Here is a 16,033-nt window from a genome sequence, read left to right on the forward strand (position 1 = left end):
TATATATATTAATAAATCTATCCATCTCTATATATCATATCAATGTTTAAAGGAGCTTTCTTGAGGGTTAGAGGTCAGATGAGGTTTTGTGTAAATGATGAAGGGTTAGGTGACGCTTTAGAAGTTAATGTTAGGGCACGTTGCTTTGTTTCAGGATTTTAGGTATGGATTATATACGGCATAAGGGCCAGTTCACACCACAAACTACGTGTTCCAGTGCATTCGGCCGTCTCCACCGCCCGCAGTGTGCGATCGCTCGCACCCGGAACGCAGGCACATTAGTGTCTGCGTTCCAGTCCAGTCCGATCTGCAAAAATAGTACAAGCACTATTTTTGCGGACCGATGGAGTTTGTGGTTGAACCGGCCCTAAACATCAAATGCATACTAGAAATAAAGCTTTAGGTGCCAAAACTGCTTGGGACACAAAGCCTGCTGGGATAATGTATGCAGCTTTATGTTTCCACAAAGTTTACAATAACCACAAAAATGATTATTTTCCCTTATGGGTACATGAAAAAAAAAATAAGGCACATCTAGTAACAGAATAATAAGGAAGAGTCTGTACAGCTTGACCACAAAGTAATATGGCTGCTCAGGTACCACTATGCCACAGAAAGACAACTTCCGGATGTATTCAGGTTCATAGGATTTCCTTCATGAGAACCTAACTCTGGCAAAAGCTTTATAAAATAGGGGGAAAAAAATAAAATCCATGATTCATTTACAGTATATGTCTGGGCAATGTAAAGAAACAAATATGCACATTTCTCCTTGTTTTAATTTGTAAAAACGCTGCACGTAGCGGAACATATCTGTTGATCTGCCAGAAATCCTGTGAGCTGCCTGTCCCTTTGAGCTAACACAGCAACTCTGTTACAGTTGTCACTCCTGCCCAGTTCTCTTCTGTAGTCACAAAGTGAACAACTAGACAGGGCTGACAACACTGGTTTGGGTTTCAGCTCATTTCATTGCATTGTCAGCTCAAACAGGAAGATAGGGTCCCACTGGATTTCTGGCAGATCAACAGGTATTTTTCTGTACTCCATTTTAAAAAGACAAAAAACATAAGGAAATGTGCACATAATATGGAGCTCCAATTATGTTTTATTGTATCTTGCCTTGACATACACTATAAAGTACACCGGTCGCTACGTACAGCCAACTAAACTGACCTCATAACTCTGAAGACAGATTCCTACAAATGCATTTACAGTGTTTTGGAAGCCCAAGAGCACACCAACATACACATCTCTACTCCATCTCCTGCTACCTCTTGCAACTATGCATTGATCATTCAGCAGGATGTGTGGAATCAATAAAAATGGAGGGCGGTTGGCCAGCATGCAAATGTCGATTTATTTGAACCCGCTGGATTTCGGGGCACCCGAGTCTCCAAGATGCAAAAGTAAATCGAGGGTGAAAGGATAATGTTTCCCAAAGTATGGGGCAAAGGCTTTCCTGGCTGGAGGCTGGACAAAGGCTATGGCAGCGGTTGCTGATCAAATAACCATTGCGCCTACACTGACTGGCAGCCATCAGAAAGAGTGAAAAGTCACTGGAAGATAATGATCATTCTAGTGACAGCCAACAGCCACAAGAAGGAGAATGGAGATTTAGACCAAAAATCAGAATTGTCCTCTACAGTAATCTCCAGGAGATAGGAGAAACCAATTATGTGACCACATTGTGAATGTAATGGGCGGGCATTGCATTGGGTTTTGAACCAGAGACCCAAAATTTTAAGAAAAAAAAGAGACTATGGATAGACTTCACTTAACCTATGGCTGAACGAATCAGCTGCCACAGCTTATCTAGGAGGCACATGTACCTGAAGGCCCAGCCCTGAACTGTCAATGGCATGAACCATGCCTGACTGATTGACATTTGCAAAACATCATCAATTATTACTCTTTACTTTCCATAAAAGCATGTTATCAGCCTCGTGGAAATAACTTGCCAACGTGTATTCATCTTAGTAATACACAGCCTTTAACAAGTACCAGAGTCTGCGTTCAGTTCTTCAAGTAAGCCCCTCGTACGCCACGATGGCATTGGCTCCTGCTTGGAAACGGAGTTATGTTCCTTGACAACCGTGGCGGCCAGCATGTTGTCTACGTTCAACACTTCCGGGTCGGAGTTTGTGTCGGAGATGTCATAATGGGTCACGACTGGTGGTCCATCTGCAAATAAAGCAAAAAGAAGACGTGTCAACTTACGAATGCACTGGACTCTGGTCACTCTCCAGCAATAGACAAGGAGGTAGAATACATATGGAGCACATATGATACAAAAAGGGGGTCACCTTAAAAGTCAGAATTTAAATAAAGTCAGCACCTGCCACAATATGCTGCTGATTGTAGCTTGGTTAAATCTCTATTCTGATCTCTCCAGGCAGCCTGTTTCTTGTATAGTTGGCCATGTGATATGAGCAATCTCCAAATTCCCCCAACCCCAAGCTGTACTTCTACTGTACGCGTGCCTAAAATCACATGCAAAGAGAGGGGGGGCGAGGAGTTTGTAAGCAATCTCTTTGCAGTCAAAGACTGAAGAATAAAGCCCTACACACAAAACACAAACAATGTGTAGACCTGAAAGTGCCTCTAGCCATTAGGCACATGATATATAAATGGGCTTTTATTAAGTGAATTCAAATTGATTACGTGGTCACTCCAGCACCCATTTCTCAATTTGATTAGAACACGTTTCACTTCCAAATTATTAAATCAAATAATGTTAGGCCAATGGTCTTTGGGCCTACTCCGGTCCCAAACCAACCCTTGCTGAGGCAGCTGGAGAAGACTTGGATGAATGCAAGTCAAGAGAAATGGGCGTTCCTAGTCAGGCTGCATTTGAATTCAGACTGCCCGAAGTAACTCCCACATTTGATGTTGTGCCTCCATGACTTGACTTTCAATGCTTCTGCCTTACAGAGCTGCGGAAAATGGGAAAGGGAAGGTAACAGTAGATGGAACCCAGACAATGCCCACACGGCTGATCGGTATTATAGCGGTGCAGGGGGTGAAGGGTTTGAAACAAGAATGGGCCCATTGACTAGATGGAACCCAGACGGTCCCCACACAGCTGGTAGGTATTATAGCGGTGCAAGGGGTGGAGAGTTTGGAAGAGGCCCATAGACTAGATGGAACCCAGACAGCGACCACATGGCTGATCGGTATTTTAGTGATGCAAGGGGTGGACAGTTTGGAACAGGCCTCTAAAACTTCAGTCATAAAAGCACAATTTAACTTTAGGTTTGCTTTATCCTCAGTACATCGGCCCGGAGTCTTTAAATATTTGCAGATACAATGAGAAGAAAATGACAGTTCCCAGTAGGGATGAACAATGCCAGAGTAATAACGCTCAGTACATAAGGCTGGTGCTTTGTCATATCGATAATTCTATTTATTGAGAACAGAAGCTGTTGCAAAATTACATAAAACGCAACCCTGAAACGGAGGTCGAGCTAGGCCAAGAAAGCTACAAGTCATCCATATTGTTAAGAAAGTGATTTTTTTTCCCCAGGAAGGCAAAATGCAAAGTGCAGTAATAGACTGAAATTAGAATTGCTATGGGCTACTGTACATCTAAGGATGTATGGGGGCCAGTTCACCTAAGCATGTGCAAAGTGGTCACTGAGACACCTCCCCCCTCCCAGATCAATTAGTTGTGATCGGGACATTCCCCTCCCCACAGCTACACATCACAAAGGGGTTGGGAATGCCCCTGCCATAACGGATTGGGACGGGGGTCAGTGACAGTTTAGCAGAGGCTTGGGCCCCCACACATGCTTGCTTTCTAAGCTATCTTTCGCGGTCTTATTACCATTAAACAAGCGCCTACGTGTAGGCTTTCCTCATCTTACAGCAGCGGTGTACAACTGCAAGTGGAATTCAGGAGCCAGTCAGTCCAACCTCTGAACCAGGAAATAGGGTTTAGAGGTAAGGGAAATCTGACATAGTAACGGCTCAAAGCTGGCTTTTCTGATAACTGGGCGTCTGGGATTCATCCAACAGGGAAAATCTCTGAAACTTCCCCAATGTACAGTGACAAACCCCAATCAATACATCCTATACATGATTTCATGTTCCCTCAGGACACTTCCTGCACTTTTATTCTGCTGTTCTGGGAAAACAGGTTCAAAACCATCAAAAAACACAAAAACTCCAAAAGCATCCCAAGTACATATTAAAATAAAACGTGACATGGATTATTAGTGCAATACACAACATGATGTTAACACGTGTTCAACAGGTCCGAACTCTGAACTCAGGGTCACGGTCCCACATAGTACGGCTGTCATTAATGAGACCCGATACAGAACATCTACACCTGTGTTGCCCAAAGCTTTGGTCATTCATGTGCCGCCATCACCACCTTTCCGGTGTCTGATATTTGCATATATTTACCGACTGCAGAATAGTACAGGTGATGACACCTCCTCCATCCCTCCCGCTCTCCTAGCAAATATGAGACTGTCTGCTTTGTCAGTTACACACAGGATGCTTGCAAGCATGTCCTGAGACAGTCTATAATGATTTGCAAGCCAACTATCATGAATGCAACCTGTAATAAAGTGGGGGGAAGGATGATTATTGCAGCATCTTAACCTAGTGACTACAGTTTGTCTCATTTCTTGTCCAACGGCAGGATGAGTGGAGGAATCTTATAAATGGGCTCTCAGAAATCTGATTAAAATCTGGCAGATGGCCTAACCTTTCCCAGCTCCAAGTTTGGCTGGAACTGGACACTTCCTGAACACTGCACCGTGTTTTTTTTAAATTTCATGTAAAGCTGAAGTTTATTCTGCTCATATTTTGCCCTCCCTGGTCCCTACTCATTAACATGTCTTTTTTTTTTAATTAAACCTATTAGTTTTATATTTTAGACCCAGTGATGTCATTACCGGGGTCTCTATGCAATTCAGGCAGATCATGGCTGGAGAATGGGCCCTCAGTCATGATGCAAGCAGTGGGCTGGCCCTTGGGAGGAGTTATGCAAATATCTTAAAAGGTGGATGTCAGTCTGGAGGAGTGGGCGTTCCTAGACAGGCGGTATTTGAATTCAGGCTGCCCTAGGTAACTCCCACATTTGATGAGGAGTCTCCATGATTAAAATAACTGACATCCAATAAGGGAAAGGGGCGGGACTGGGACAGGAAAGAGCTAGACAATGATGGACGTCCTCCAGCCAGGAAATGAGGCGGGCTCTATCTGACTTGCTGCAGCTTCTAATGCACATTGTGAGGAGCTCAGATTTCATTTGGCACATTGAGAATGGTGTGTGCTGCTGGTGTAAATGGGTTCCTTCCATTTCCTCCACTGTGTCTCCGGTGTCATTGTGACACTGGACACATTTTTTTAAATCATTTGACCAAATCCAAGAAGAATCCAAGCATGTGTGGAATTCTTTTCAGTCACTTTTGGGCATTGTCCACAAGCACCATGAAACCCAACACTAGATCATTTCACCACCCCCTCACCCTCCCGACTAGTCGGCTCCTCTACAATGGACTGCAAGGTTTCCCTCTGTGCTCTTTATATTGTTACATCCTAGTCCCCATTCATAACTTAAGCCTCTTTCACACCAGACACAGTGCTTTCCGGCCCGATTCTGGCCAGAACGCACTGCATTGCAGCCAGCTCACTATGTTGTGGGGCAGGAGGGAGCACCGTTGGCACGCCCTCCGGCCGCAATGCGGGAACGTAAGGCCCATTATGCCTGTGGTCCGGTCCAAACAAAATGCTGCAAGCACTATACAAACTGAGCCGGCGGCAATCTGTCCAGAATCTGTCCAGAACGCACAGTGTATGGTGTGACTGAGGCCCGAGTGTTGCATGAACATGTGCCGTACTACGCGCCTTGACACACGTTCACATGATGCGTTTAACGTGCTCGCGGTGCCAGTACTGGTGATGGCACCCCAAACACACGTGCAGTTTTTCCCGCATGTGAACAATCGTCAAATGCGCGGGGGAAAAAACGGAACGCTCGTGGCTAAAAGCGCTGCGTGGGCTACTTTGCCGTGCATGTGGAACCCATTGAAATCAATGGGCTACGTGCGGCAGACAATGTGCACGAACGCACGTTTCCGAATTGCATAGAATGAAAGGGGACTTCTGGCCAGCAGCAGAGGGATGGACAGGCAACTGAAAGCTACAAAGGCAATGATTTAAGAGACACCGATGAGTAAAAAAACATACTTCTTACACACTGCAGGACTGTGACCCATTGATCTCAGAATTCCGGTGTATAGTAACAAAGACATTTAACAATATGACATAATATATCAGTGCAGAAGATACGAGGGTTAAGTACAATATTGACAAGCGGATCATCTCCTCATCACACATCAATCTGTGCGTCCAATTTACAAAAAGTGTAACATTTCTCTATTACAGAAGTAAGGAGTTACACTTTACATGCAGTTTGGCTTCTTTAGAGTAGATGTTAAAAAAACAAAAAAAATCTTTAAAATTCATCGTAGAACATGAATTCCTCTGCATGTCGGCACTTTAAGTGAGAAAAAAAAAATAGGATCTTGTCTCAAGTCAAAATTGTACCACTCCTACATGTACATTCATGCAAAAAATATGTATCTGAAATGTATATACATGCAGAGTGATCTTTTTGTCACCTACCCAGAGGAAATACTTGGAAATGGGGGGGCTCTACGCCAAATCTTCTTTGGGGATTTACTGCACTCTGGTATCTTCCACACTCCCAAACAGCAAAGCTTAAAAAACTTTTCTCTTAAAACACATGTACAGAGTCAGCAGACAGGATCTATACAATGTCACAGTGCTGGCATGCATTGGCAGCCTCCAATGGACCACCCAAGACACTGGAAACTTCATCATCATCATTATTATAACAGCTTTCAGCATTTTACAACGTAGGCAAAACAGCATTAAAAACATTTCATAGAAACACGAATATCAAAAACAGAAATGAGAACACACAGGAATATCATTTCATCGACTGGGTCTGGATGATGTTCCTCGCTCAGGCCTAAATATCAACCAATCCGTGTTTATTTTCTGAAGAAGAGACGGAAAGGATTGGACTACAACAGTATGTAGCTGATCTGTATTACGGGGTGCTCAGATTAATATGGAATTCAGGAGCCAGTTTGTCCGATCCAGTAGCCGGCTCCACTGACAACTAGAGTAGGGTTGGGCAAATCCCATGAGGCATTGCAAGACTCTGACAACCACAGACATGACTCAGAGTTGGAGGCATGATTAGGGGGCTGGAGTTTGCCCACCCCTGAACTAGAGGGAACCTCAAAAGTTGGGCGCCAGCTGTCATTTTTAAGGAGCCTTGGCTATCTGGCTCCTGGGATTTGTCCAACCCTGCTGTATTAGAATACAAAGGTAATCATAAACTAAACGAAAAGGCACCCTATAATGATGATATAAACCTGACATACCCATGTACTATACAACTCCGCAAGCACCATGACAGCAGCTACATAATAGTTAGCACCAGGTCCAATGGATATCCCCTTGCGCTCCTTACCAGTATACCCATTAGAGATACCCATTAGAGATGGGTACTGAAGTGACTGCGGGTGGGGACACTCAAATTCAGGAAGATACCTTTTGTTACCAGCACGTCGGAGTAAGAGTGTCCAAAAAGGTCTTTATTGGCACATGTACATCACACAACATACTTACTGAGCCTCATGAAGGGACCCAGAGTGGCCACGAAACGTTTCTTGCTTTGCGACATGATGTACATGTGTCTATAAAGAAGTTTTTGGAGACTTTTGCTCTGGGTGTGCTAGTGAAATACTGTATGTCCGTCGAATCAGAACACAGCTAGCAAAAACCTTATTGGGAAAAATCCTGAAAGCCCCAAGCCCACTACCCTGGTCAGGTTGGGAAGACCTTGCATCAACTGTGGTGAAGTCTCATCACGCCTCTGCTTTGGGGAGTCTTGTCTCATTGGATTTTAGTTCCACAAAGCTGACATGTCCAGGCTGCCAAGCCCTTGTTTACAACCTCCGTCCTAAGCCTGGCATGTGTGCCCACCATTGGTTTTAATACCTCTAGCCAGACTATGTACATGTGATAGACTGAGGCAATGTGAACGCTGACTTGTGGCATGTAAACTAGGGATGCACCAATACCGATACAAGTATTGGTATCGGTGCCGATACAGAGTATTTGGGCGAGTACTCATACTCTCCCAAATGCTGTTGATGCTTATCCCGATACTGTAACTTCCGGTATCAGGAAGCCAGGCAGCGAGTCATTACATGACGCCTGGATTTACGATTGGCCGGGAAGACGGCTTTAAGCACTTGGTGACGAGTGAGCATGGAGTCGGCTTCCTGGCCAATTTGGAAGCTGGGTGGCATGTAATAACTCGCTGCCTGGCTTCCCGATTGGTCAGGAAGCTGGCCAATTAGGAAACCGGACGGCAAGACACGCCGCCCCGGCCTCCTTAATGGGACTTTTGGTATTGGCGCGTACCAAAAAAAAAAAAAGAAAAGAAAAGGTACTGGTACTCGATACCGAAAAAAAAACTTGGTACTTCTATTTTTAAATTTGATTGGAGCATCTGCGGCACTTCCTGTAAAACATTAACTATAAAAACTGCACATCATCAGAACAAACTTCACAGACCACTAACTGTCCAAACGTCTCCTTTGGTTCTACCCAACTCTAAATTAGGCCTGGCCTCCCATTACCCTGAACTCAATAGCTCTCACTCCTGTGTGATCTTCCTTTGGGCCTCATGGGACTTTAGTAACACAACAGCTGGCGTGCCGAGGCTGCCTACCCTGCATTACATCCTCCGTCCTAAGCCTAGTATGTGTGTCCAGCATTGGTGTGATCTTTCTTTGGGTATGCAAGTTCTATCCTTGCTGAATGTTTATGTACACTCAAAACTTAAAGGATGGGGAATCACTGTCATATACGACAACAATGGATGATATCAAGGTTTGAGCGAAGAACATAGAAGCAAATTTACAACAAATGCTTCCAACCAGAAAACTATTGAAGTGGAGCAGAAGCCAAAACTTTTTTTTTCGTTTTGGATAGAGTAGGGCTATAACCCGTCAGCTTTTTTTTTGCCATCTATGACCCATTGGGAAGATCTCCCTTCACTTCCTTTTGGATAGCCACAACAGGAAGTGACAGGAAATCCCTGGTGGTCAGCAGGGTCACCAGAACTAGTGTCCCCATTAAAAGATTTCCCAAAGATTCCTGTTCTAATGACAACTCAACATTTGGAATTTTCTTTTACTTTCACGTGTTAACCCAGGACAGAGGGTGAATCTTCCCTACGGGGACACAATCCGGAATACAATCCTAACAGGTGTTCTAATCCTCATCCACTCTATACAAAATTAAAAACAAAAACACAAACAAAATCCAAAAATTAACAGTTTTTTGCTTCAGTTGCACTTTAAAAAGGAGAACATCAGTGAACAAAAAAAAATAAATGAGGAAAATGATAGAAGTCTGCAAACAGGCTACATCTAAACAAAGCAAAGTCCTGCACATCCCAGGCATGTGATGGCAAGAGGGCAGAGGAAAAAGAAAGAAGCAATAGGTTATACTAGCAAACTTGTATAATGTCTCCAAAGTACATCTAAAGCCAAAAGTTTCTATTGCGGTTTCTGTACCTGCCGGGGAGAGTCACCCTATTTGTCCTGGGGATCACCTTCACAGATAGAAAATAATAGAAAATCCAAAATGTGGAGGGGAATGTACAGGGGAATCTCACAATGAGGACATTTGTTCAGGTGACATTTCTAAATGCAGATTATTCTTTACAAAGATTTCATATCACAAGATAAGTGTACGGGATACAAACACCAAAACAAAAATAAAGTCCCTACTATACCCTAATTTTGGCTTTAGATAGTTTATTCATTTAAAGTGACACGAAACTCAGGAGTTAAATCCTAAAAATGAATTCAAGCACCTTAACTAGTAACAATGTATCTTATTTGTGTATCACTCGGCTGTACATCCCCCAATCATCTCTGAATTGGTGCTGACACTGTCCTTCCTTCTGGAGGGTGGCTACTTTTGTTCCCCATGGTCCCTGTGTGTGTTGTAATGTAGTCACCGCTCCAAGCTCACTCCCGGGATGGACTACAATCTCAATACAAATTAGTAAACTAAACATGAAATTGTAGTCCATCACAGGAGTGAGCTTGGAGCGGTGACTACATTACAACACACACAGGGACCATGGGGAACAAAAGTAGCCACCCTCCAGAAGGAAGGACAGGGTCAGCACCAATTCAGAGGTGATTGGAGGATCTACAGCCGAGTGATATACAAATAAGAGACATTGTTGTTCATAGTGAAGATACTTGGATGCATTTACTGAGTTTTGTGTCACTTTGTATAGTAAGCACTAAGCACGGTATACATCCCCAACTGATAAGAATCAGTCAGGGGCTCCAACCCATTACAAATATATGACAAATTGAACTTGAATACATCCAGCAAACATCCACATCAATTTTTTTTTTTTTATTTGACTGAAAAGGATAGAGATATAAACGTTGCATCAAATATAAGAGAGCAGACATTTTGTTGAGGTGGAATAAAATATTCAAGTACATGACAATAATAACTGGCACATGAAACACCCGAACAATAGAACATAGGACTCATTATACCAAAGATTCGGGCTCTGTAAATAACAAAAATGTACATCTTCCTCTTATTACTTTTCACAATTTTGTCATTTTTGACTTTTCGGTTAATCTGCGGCAGGCCGGCGTTTTGCTTTTCCAGCAATTAGTAGAAGAAAAAAAAAAGAAGCAATAAATGAAAACAGAAACAAATTTATTTTATGTCTGGCCAGTGACCTATGTGATGAAAACAAAACAGGAGCTGCCTGATCACATTGCGATAAGTTGTGGTACGAGCATGGACGTTTGAATATTGCAGCACATGGGGGGTCTCATATGAAGCGTGCTTAAAGAAGAACTCCGGGCAGAAATAAATCTTAACCGTTGCCGTGGGGATAGCAGGTTCATTAACTACTGAACTTCTTGTGGACTTCACATCTGACACCTTACTAATGCTGTGAAATCTTGCGCCACATAGTCCAAGAGTTAAAGCAGCGGAAAAATCTTCAGCATCTGACCCTGTGTAGTGTGCCTGGCCCCTCCTCTGCTATCTGTGGTCCTGTGCACCGGCCCCTTCTCTGCTATCTGTGGTCCTGTGCACCGCCTCCTCCTCTGCTATCTGTGGTCCTGTGCACCGCCTCCTCCTCTGCTATCTGTGGTCCTGTGCACCGGCCCCTTCTCTGCTATCTGTGGTCCTGTGCACCGGCCCCTGTGCCACTACAAGGAGAAGTAATGTCCCAAGACCCAGCGATAGAAACAGCAGCATCAGATGTTGAAGATTTTCCAGTCGCTGTAGCCTTTAGAGTCTAGATAGGAGTCACCACCCCCTGGAGAGAGATTATATATTTTTGGGAGGTTTCTTGTTTTGGGCCATTGTGTGGCAATGGTGCGGCTCGGGGGGCCCGGTGTACGTGGGGGCTGCTCATTTCCAAGAATTGCGCAACTTTAAGTTTTGTAGTTGGGAAGAATTAGAACCTCTGTCAGCTTTTTAGAACTGTGTGCCCATTGGAGAAATTTCCCCTTACTTGCTGTCAGGTCTCAGACGGGAACTGAGGATAGATCTGCATGATGGGTACAAACGGCAATAAAAGCCCACAGAGGTTCTGACCCTTCCCTACCGTATGCAAAAATAACTCTTAGCTGGAGATCGCGGAAAGCTGCAAAACTTTCTTCTGAACTGAAGCAAAACTCTACCCTGGCAGTCTCTAAGGGCAGACTGGCATCAGTTTGGTAATGGTAAAGTAGTGGAATGGGGATAGAGAGGTGGCAGAGAGTTCAATCAGCACACTTCCCTTACCATGCTTTGCTGAGTACCTTGTAGAAGGGCTTTGCCTCCCGGGCGCAGTAACCTTACCAAGTAAAATCAGTTACACATTCCCTTGCCTCAAAAGCAATTCCCTGTCATGTAACCCACACAAACAGACGAAGAGCTGGCCGCACACCGGATTCCACGGGGATAGTTTATTGAAGCTTGTTCCACATCACTGGTTGCCTGCCCAAGGTGCACCTCCTCTGAGAGGAGTGTGTATGAGCTCATAGTGGAGCGAGGACGTGCTCCCAGTGGCAAGCATCCAGTTAATTTCTTCCCCAAGCCATGGAGGAGCGGTGCTTCTTTCGCCCCCGTCATGCAGACTTTATTCTGCATCTGGCAAATCTGTTTGCTCACATGCCGGAGACTCCATCGATGCAGCCAGGTCTTTACTTCCCTCTCCCCCAGGCCATTCACAAAACGCACAGCTCCGGAGAATCATTTTAGAGAATGGCCTGAAGGAAATGTGACCACAGTGATGCAGTCTGACACCGGCAGCGCTTACATTCCCAAAATACAACGGAGGCTCTACGAATCCCAGCACCTAGATGAGATTTTCTCGATGTACAATAAAGCCAGCAGGGCGGGAGGGTTGTTTTTGTGGCAACTGAATGTATACTTTAATCCTGGTACGGTTATTGTGCCCGGGGGTTGGGCTTCAATGAACATCTAAAGTGGAACTCTGGTCTATATTTTCTAGTTTTGGATGGAGCAGATAAAAGTTGAGAGCCCGTCAGGTTGTTCCTGTTGTATACCCATGGTGGACACTTCCCCTCACTTCCTGTCCTGGTGACCACACAAAGAAATCTCCTCAAAGGAGACAAACCACAGTTAGAACCTGACAGAAGGTCAAACTCTTCTGTGCTCAATCCAAAACCAAAGAAAAAAATGTTTTGCTTATAGTTCGGTTTACATTGAATGAAATGTTAATCACAAAACCACACCGAAAAATGATAAAACACAATTTATTTATACTAACTTACACTAGTTACAGCTTTAAGTCTTACAGAGTTTGATGCAAAGGTAGCACAACTGAAAATACATGAACACTTTATAGCGCACAGTTTCTTCCCTCGGCAGTACAGGAAATGACAGTGAATACTGCTCGGTAAGGTCAGTCTCATTGCAATATAAACAGTCCGTCCTGACAGGAAAGGCAGACTTAGTGTTGTGATTGTACAACATTGCACATTCTATACCCAGAACAAAAGAAGGCTAAAACTTGCCATGTGTCTAGAGCCCTTTGGCAGTTCAGGGGTTAAATGCTACAATAGGCCAGGGGTCTGTAAAGCAGCTTTCATACAGCAGCAGCGGACAGGCGGATCCCCACCTGAATGTAGTGTCAATGCAATTAGAAGGACCCGGATCAAGGACAGTCTGCACTGAATTCCTCCTATAGAGCACCCCGCTTCCGACAACTACCCCGAGGACCGTCCTCTCCCTTATTATGTAACAGTCACACAGGTGATTATATAGCCAGGACTGGTGCAAGGTAGCACATCTGTTGTCATTGCCTGATTAAAAGTAGCCATTTTGGATGTCAGCGTCACCGCTGACAAGGCAGCCTACCATTTTACTGTAAACCAGCAGGATTGCCGATAAGGTAGCCTATCACTTTACAGGAGGGCAGAGTCACCACTGATGAGGCAGCCTACCACTTTACTGGAAGTCTATGTCATTGCCAATAAAGGTAGCCTACCACTTTACTGGAAGTCAGCAGGATTGCCGATAAGGCAGCCTACCACTTTTTGGAAGCCAGCATCATTGCCAATAAGGCAGCCTACCACTTATTGGAAGCCAGCATCATTGCCAATACGGCAGCCTACCACTTCACAGGAGGGCAGAGTCACCACTGATGAGGCAGCCTACCACTTCACAGGAGGGCAGAGTCACCACTGATGAGGCAGCCTACCACTTTACAGGAGGGCAGAGTCACCACTGATGAGGCAGCCTACCACTTTACAGGAGGGCAGAGTCACCGCTGATGAGGCAGCCTACCACTTTACTGGAAGTCTACGTCATTGCCAATAAGGCAGCCTAGCACCTTACTGGAAGCCAGCAGGATTGCCGATAAGGCAACCTACCACTTTACTGGAGGGCAGAGTCACTGCTGACAAGGCAGCCTACCACTTTAGAGGAAAGCCAGCATCACTGCCAATAAGGCAGCCTACCACTTCATTGGAGGGCAGAGTTACAGCTGACAAGGCAGCCTACCACTTATTGGAAGCCAGCATCATTCCCGATAAGCCAGTCTACCATTTTACTGGAAGCAAGCGTCATTGCCAAAAAGTCAGACTACCACTTCACTGGAAGCATGTGTCATTGCCAATAAGGCAGCCAACCGCCACTTTTTATAAAGTCGATAGCGCTGCAGACAAGCTGGCAGTACCCTTAACAAAGGCAGCCTACCAATTTATGAGAAGCCAACATTGCAGAAAAGCCAGCTTACCACTCTGCAGGAAACCAGAAGCACTGCCGACAAGGCAGCCATTTTCTCCCCTGGAAGCCAAGGGCACTGCCAGAACAGCATCCTACAGCTTTACAGAAAGCCAGAGCAATTGCCAAAAAAGGCATCCTATCCCGTCACTGACAGCCAGTGACATCAGTAACAAGGCAGCAATTTTATTTCTCTGGAAGCCAATAAAATCACCAACAATAAAGCTTATCCATTAACTCGGCCTTCAGGACATCAGATATCCATCAAGAAAACATATGCAGAGAGGTCGTGGTCTCCAGGCCAATGGACCAAGGTTGGCAGCCTATTCTGCATGCTAAATGCCAGGTTACCAAGTTGTATGGGGGCTAGAATCACCAGAAGTAGTCACTAGAAGCTCGAATGCTGTATTTAGGAACATGTTCCTAATGTGCCGGTACACTACCCATTAACAAATCATATTAGTGTTTCAACAGGCCAATTCTGATAACAGTTAATGAATGAGTGTTAATCATCAGTGCAATACATGGTGACCTTGAGGATGTTCATGTGGATTTCCTAGAAACCCTTGGGTGGGAGCTACACATCATACAGCTCCAGGGAGCACTCATTTCACCTACAGTATAAGCTGTAAAACTTCAGAAGAATAAAAAGATTCTCTAAAAGATCTATGAGGACCTCAAATTGGCACATGATTTACTAGTACTGAAACAAGAGGACATACTGGCTTCTCTCCCCAAAACGTTTGCAGGAAAATGGGTTTTGAAGAAACAGACTATTCCAGGATAAGGCTGGTGTTGAATCATGTGACCAAAACCAAGGAGCCAACTATGTGGCCTCTGCCAAAGGGAAGCATCCTTTGGGACCAATGCCTGGTCACGTGACCCAGGAGTGATCCAAGCCTCCAGTCAACTGCTTCATTAAGGTGATAATGATTTCATACAGCTTGGAAGATGTGTGATCTGCCCTTGCTGACTTGCTTAAATGGTCCAGACACTTAGGCTGCCATGCCTGCCTACCTAGCAAATCGCAGCACGAGGCTAGTAAAGTCTGACAACTGTGAACTCCTGTCAGTAACGCTTGTTCCGAGTCAAGGAAGGAGAAAAGATATTGAGCCACCACTTTTAAAGTCATTCAGCATCGCCTGTATTTCCATCTTTATAGATTCCTTTTACAACTTGGGGTTCATTTTTTCATTAAAGAGACACACAAAAAAAAGTAACATATGAGAAAACAAGCACACGTGGTTGCTGGCCCTGAAATAAACTTATGAAAACCCCATAAAAGCTGGGAAAATATCTAGAGCTAGTTATTAATGTTTATGGGTTGAGATTAAATGTTTTTAAAAAGAGAAATTAAAAACCCTAAAAAGAAAATAAAAACTGCCTAATGTTTCAAAGATTCATATAATACATGTAAAATCCTACCAAATCTAAAACGTAATACAAAAAAAATCGTTCGACTTTAAAAATAATATTCCCAGTGTATTCCATGAGGAACAGGAAAAAAACACAAAACAAAAATGTCTCCGGTCACTAAGCGTTCTATTATTTCTAGTTATGAGGCATTAAGGACTGAAAACACGAATCGCTGGTCACCATCCACTAAATCTGATGAAAGAATGCGCATTTCGTATCTATGAAAAAGGAAGGGCGGGGAAATACTGGCTTATCTTTGGGGAAAGGG

The 16,033-nt window shown here is 44.2% G+C and overlaps 1 protein-coding gene across 1 annotated transcript in view; it reads right to left on the reverse strand.

Annotated features, from left to right (window-relative positions):
* Positions 1-16,033, reverse strand: part of CUNH18orf25 (chromosome unknown C18orf25 homolog) — an 84,688-nt gene that overhangs the window by 14,737 nt on the left and 53,918 nt on the right. The window contains exon 3 of the mRNA XM_018568278.1: positions 2,002-2,181. Coding sequence (XP_018423780.1) covers positions 2,002-2,181 — 180 coding nt within the window. The remainder of the gene's footprint in view (positions 1-2,001; positions 2,182-16,033) is intronic.

Source organism: Nanorana parkeri, unplaced genomic scaffold (assembly GCF_000935625.1).
Source record: "Nanorana parkeri isolate BGI_ZX_2015 unplaced genomic scaffold, ASM93562v1 scaffold1166, whole genome shotgun sequence".
Classification (NCBI taxonomy): domain Eukaryota; kingdom Metazoa; phylum Chordata; class Amphibia; order Anura; family Dicroglossidae; genus Nanorana; species Nanorana parkeri.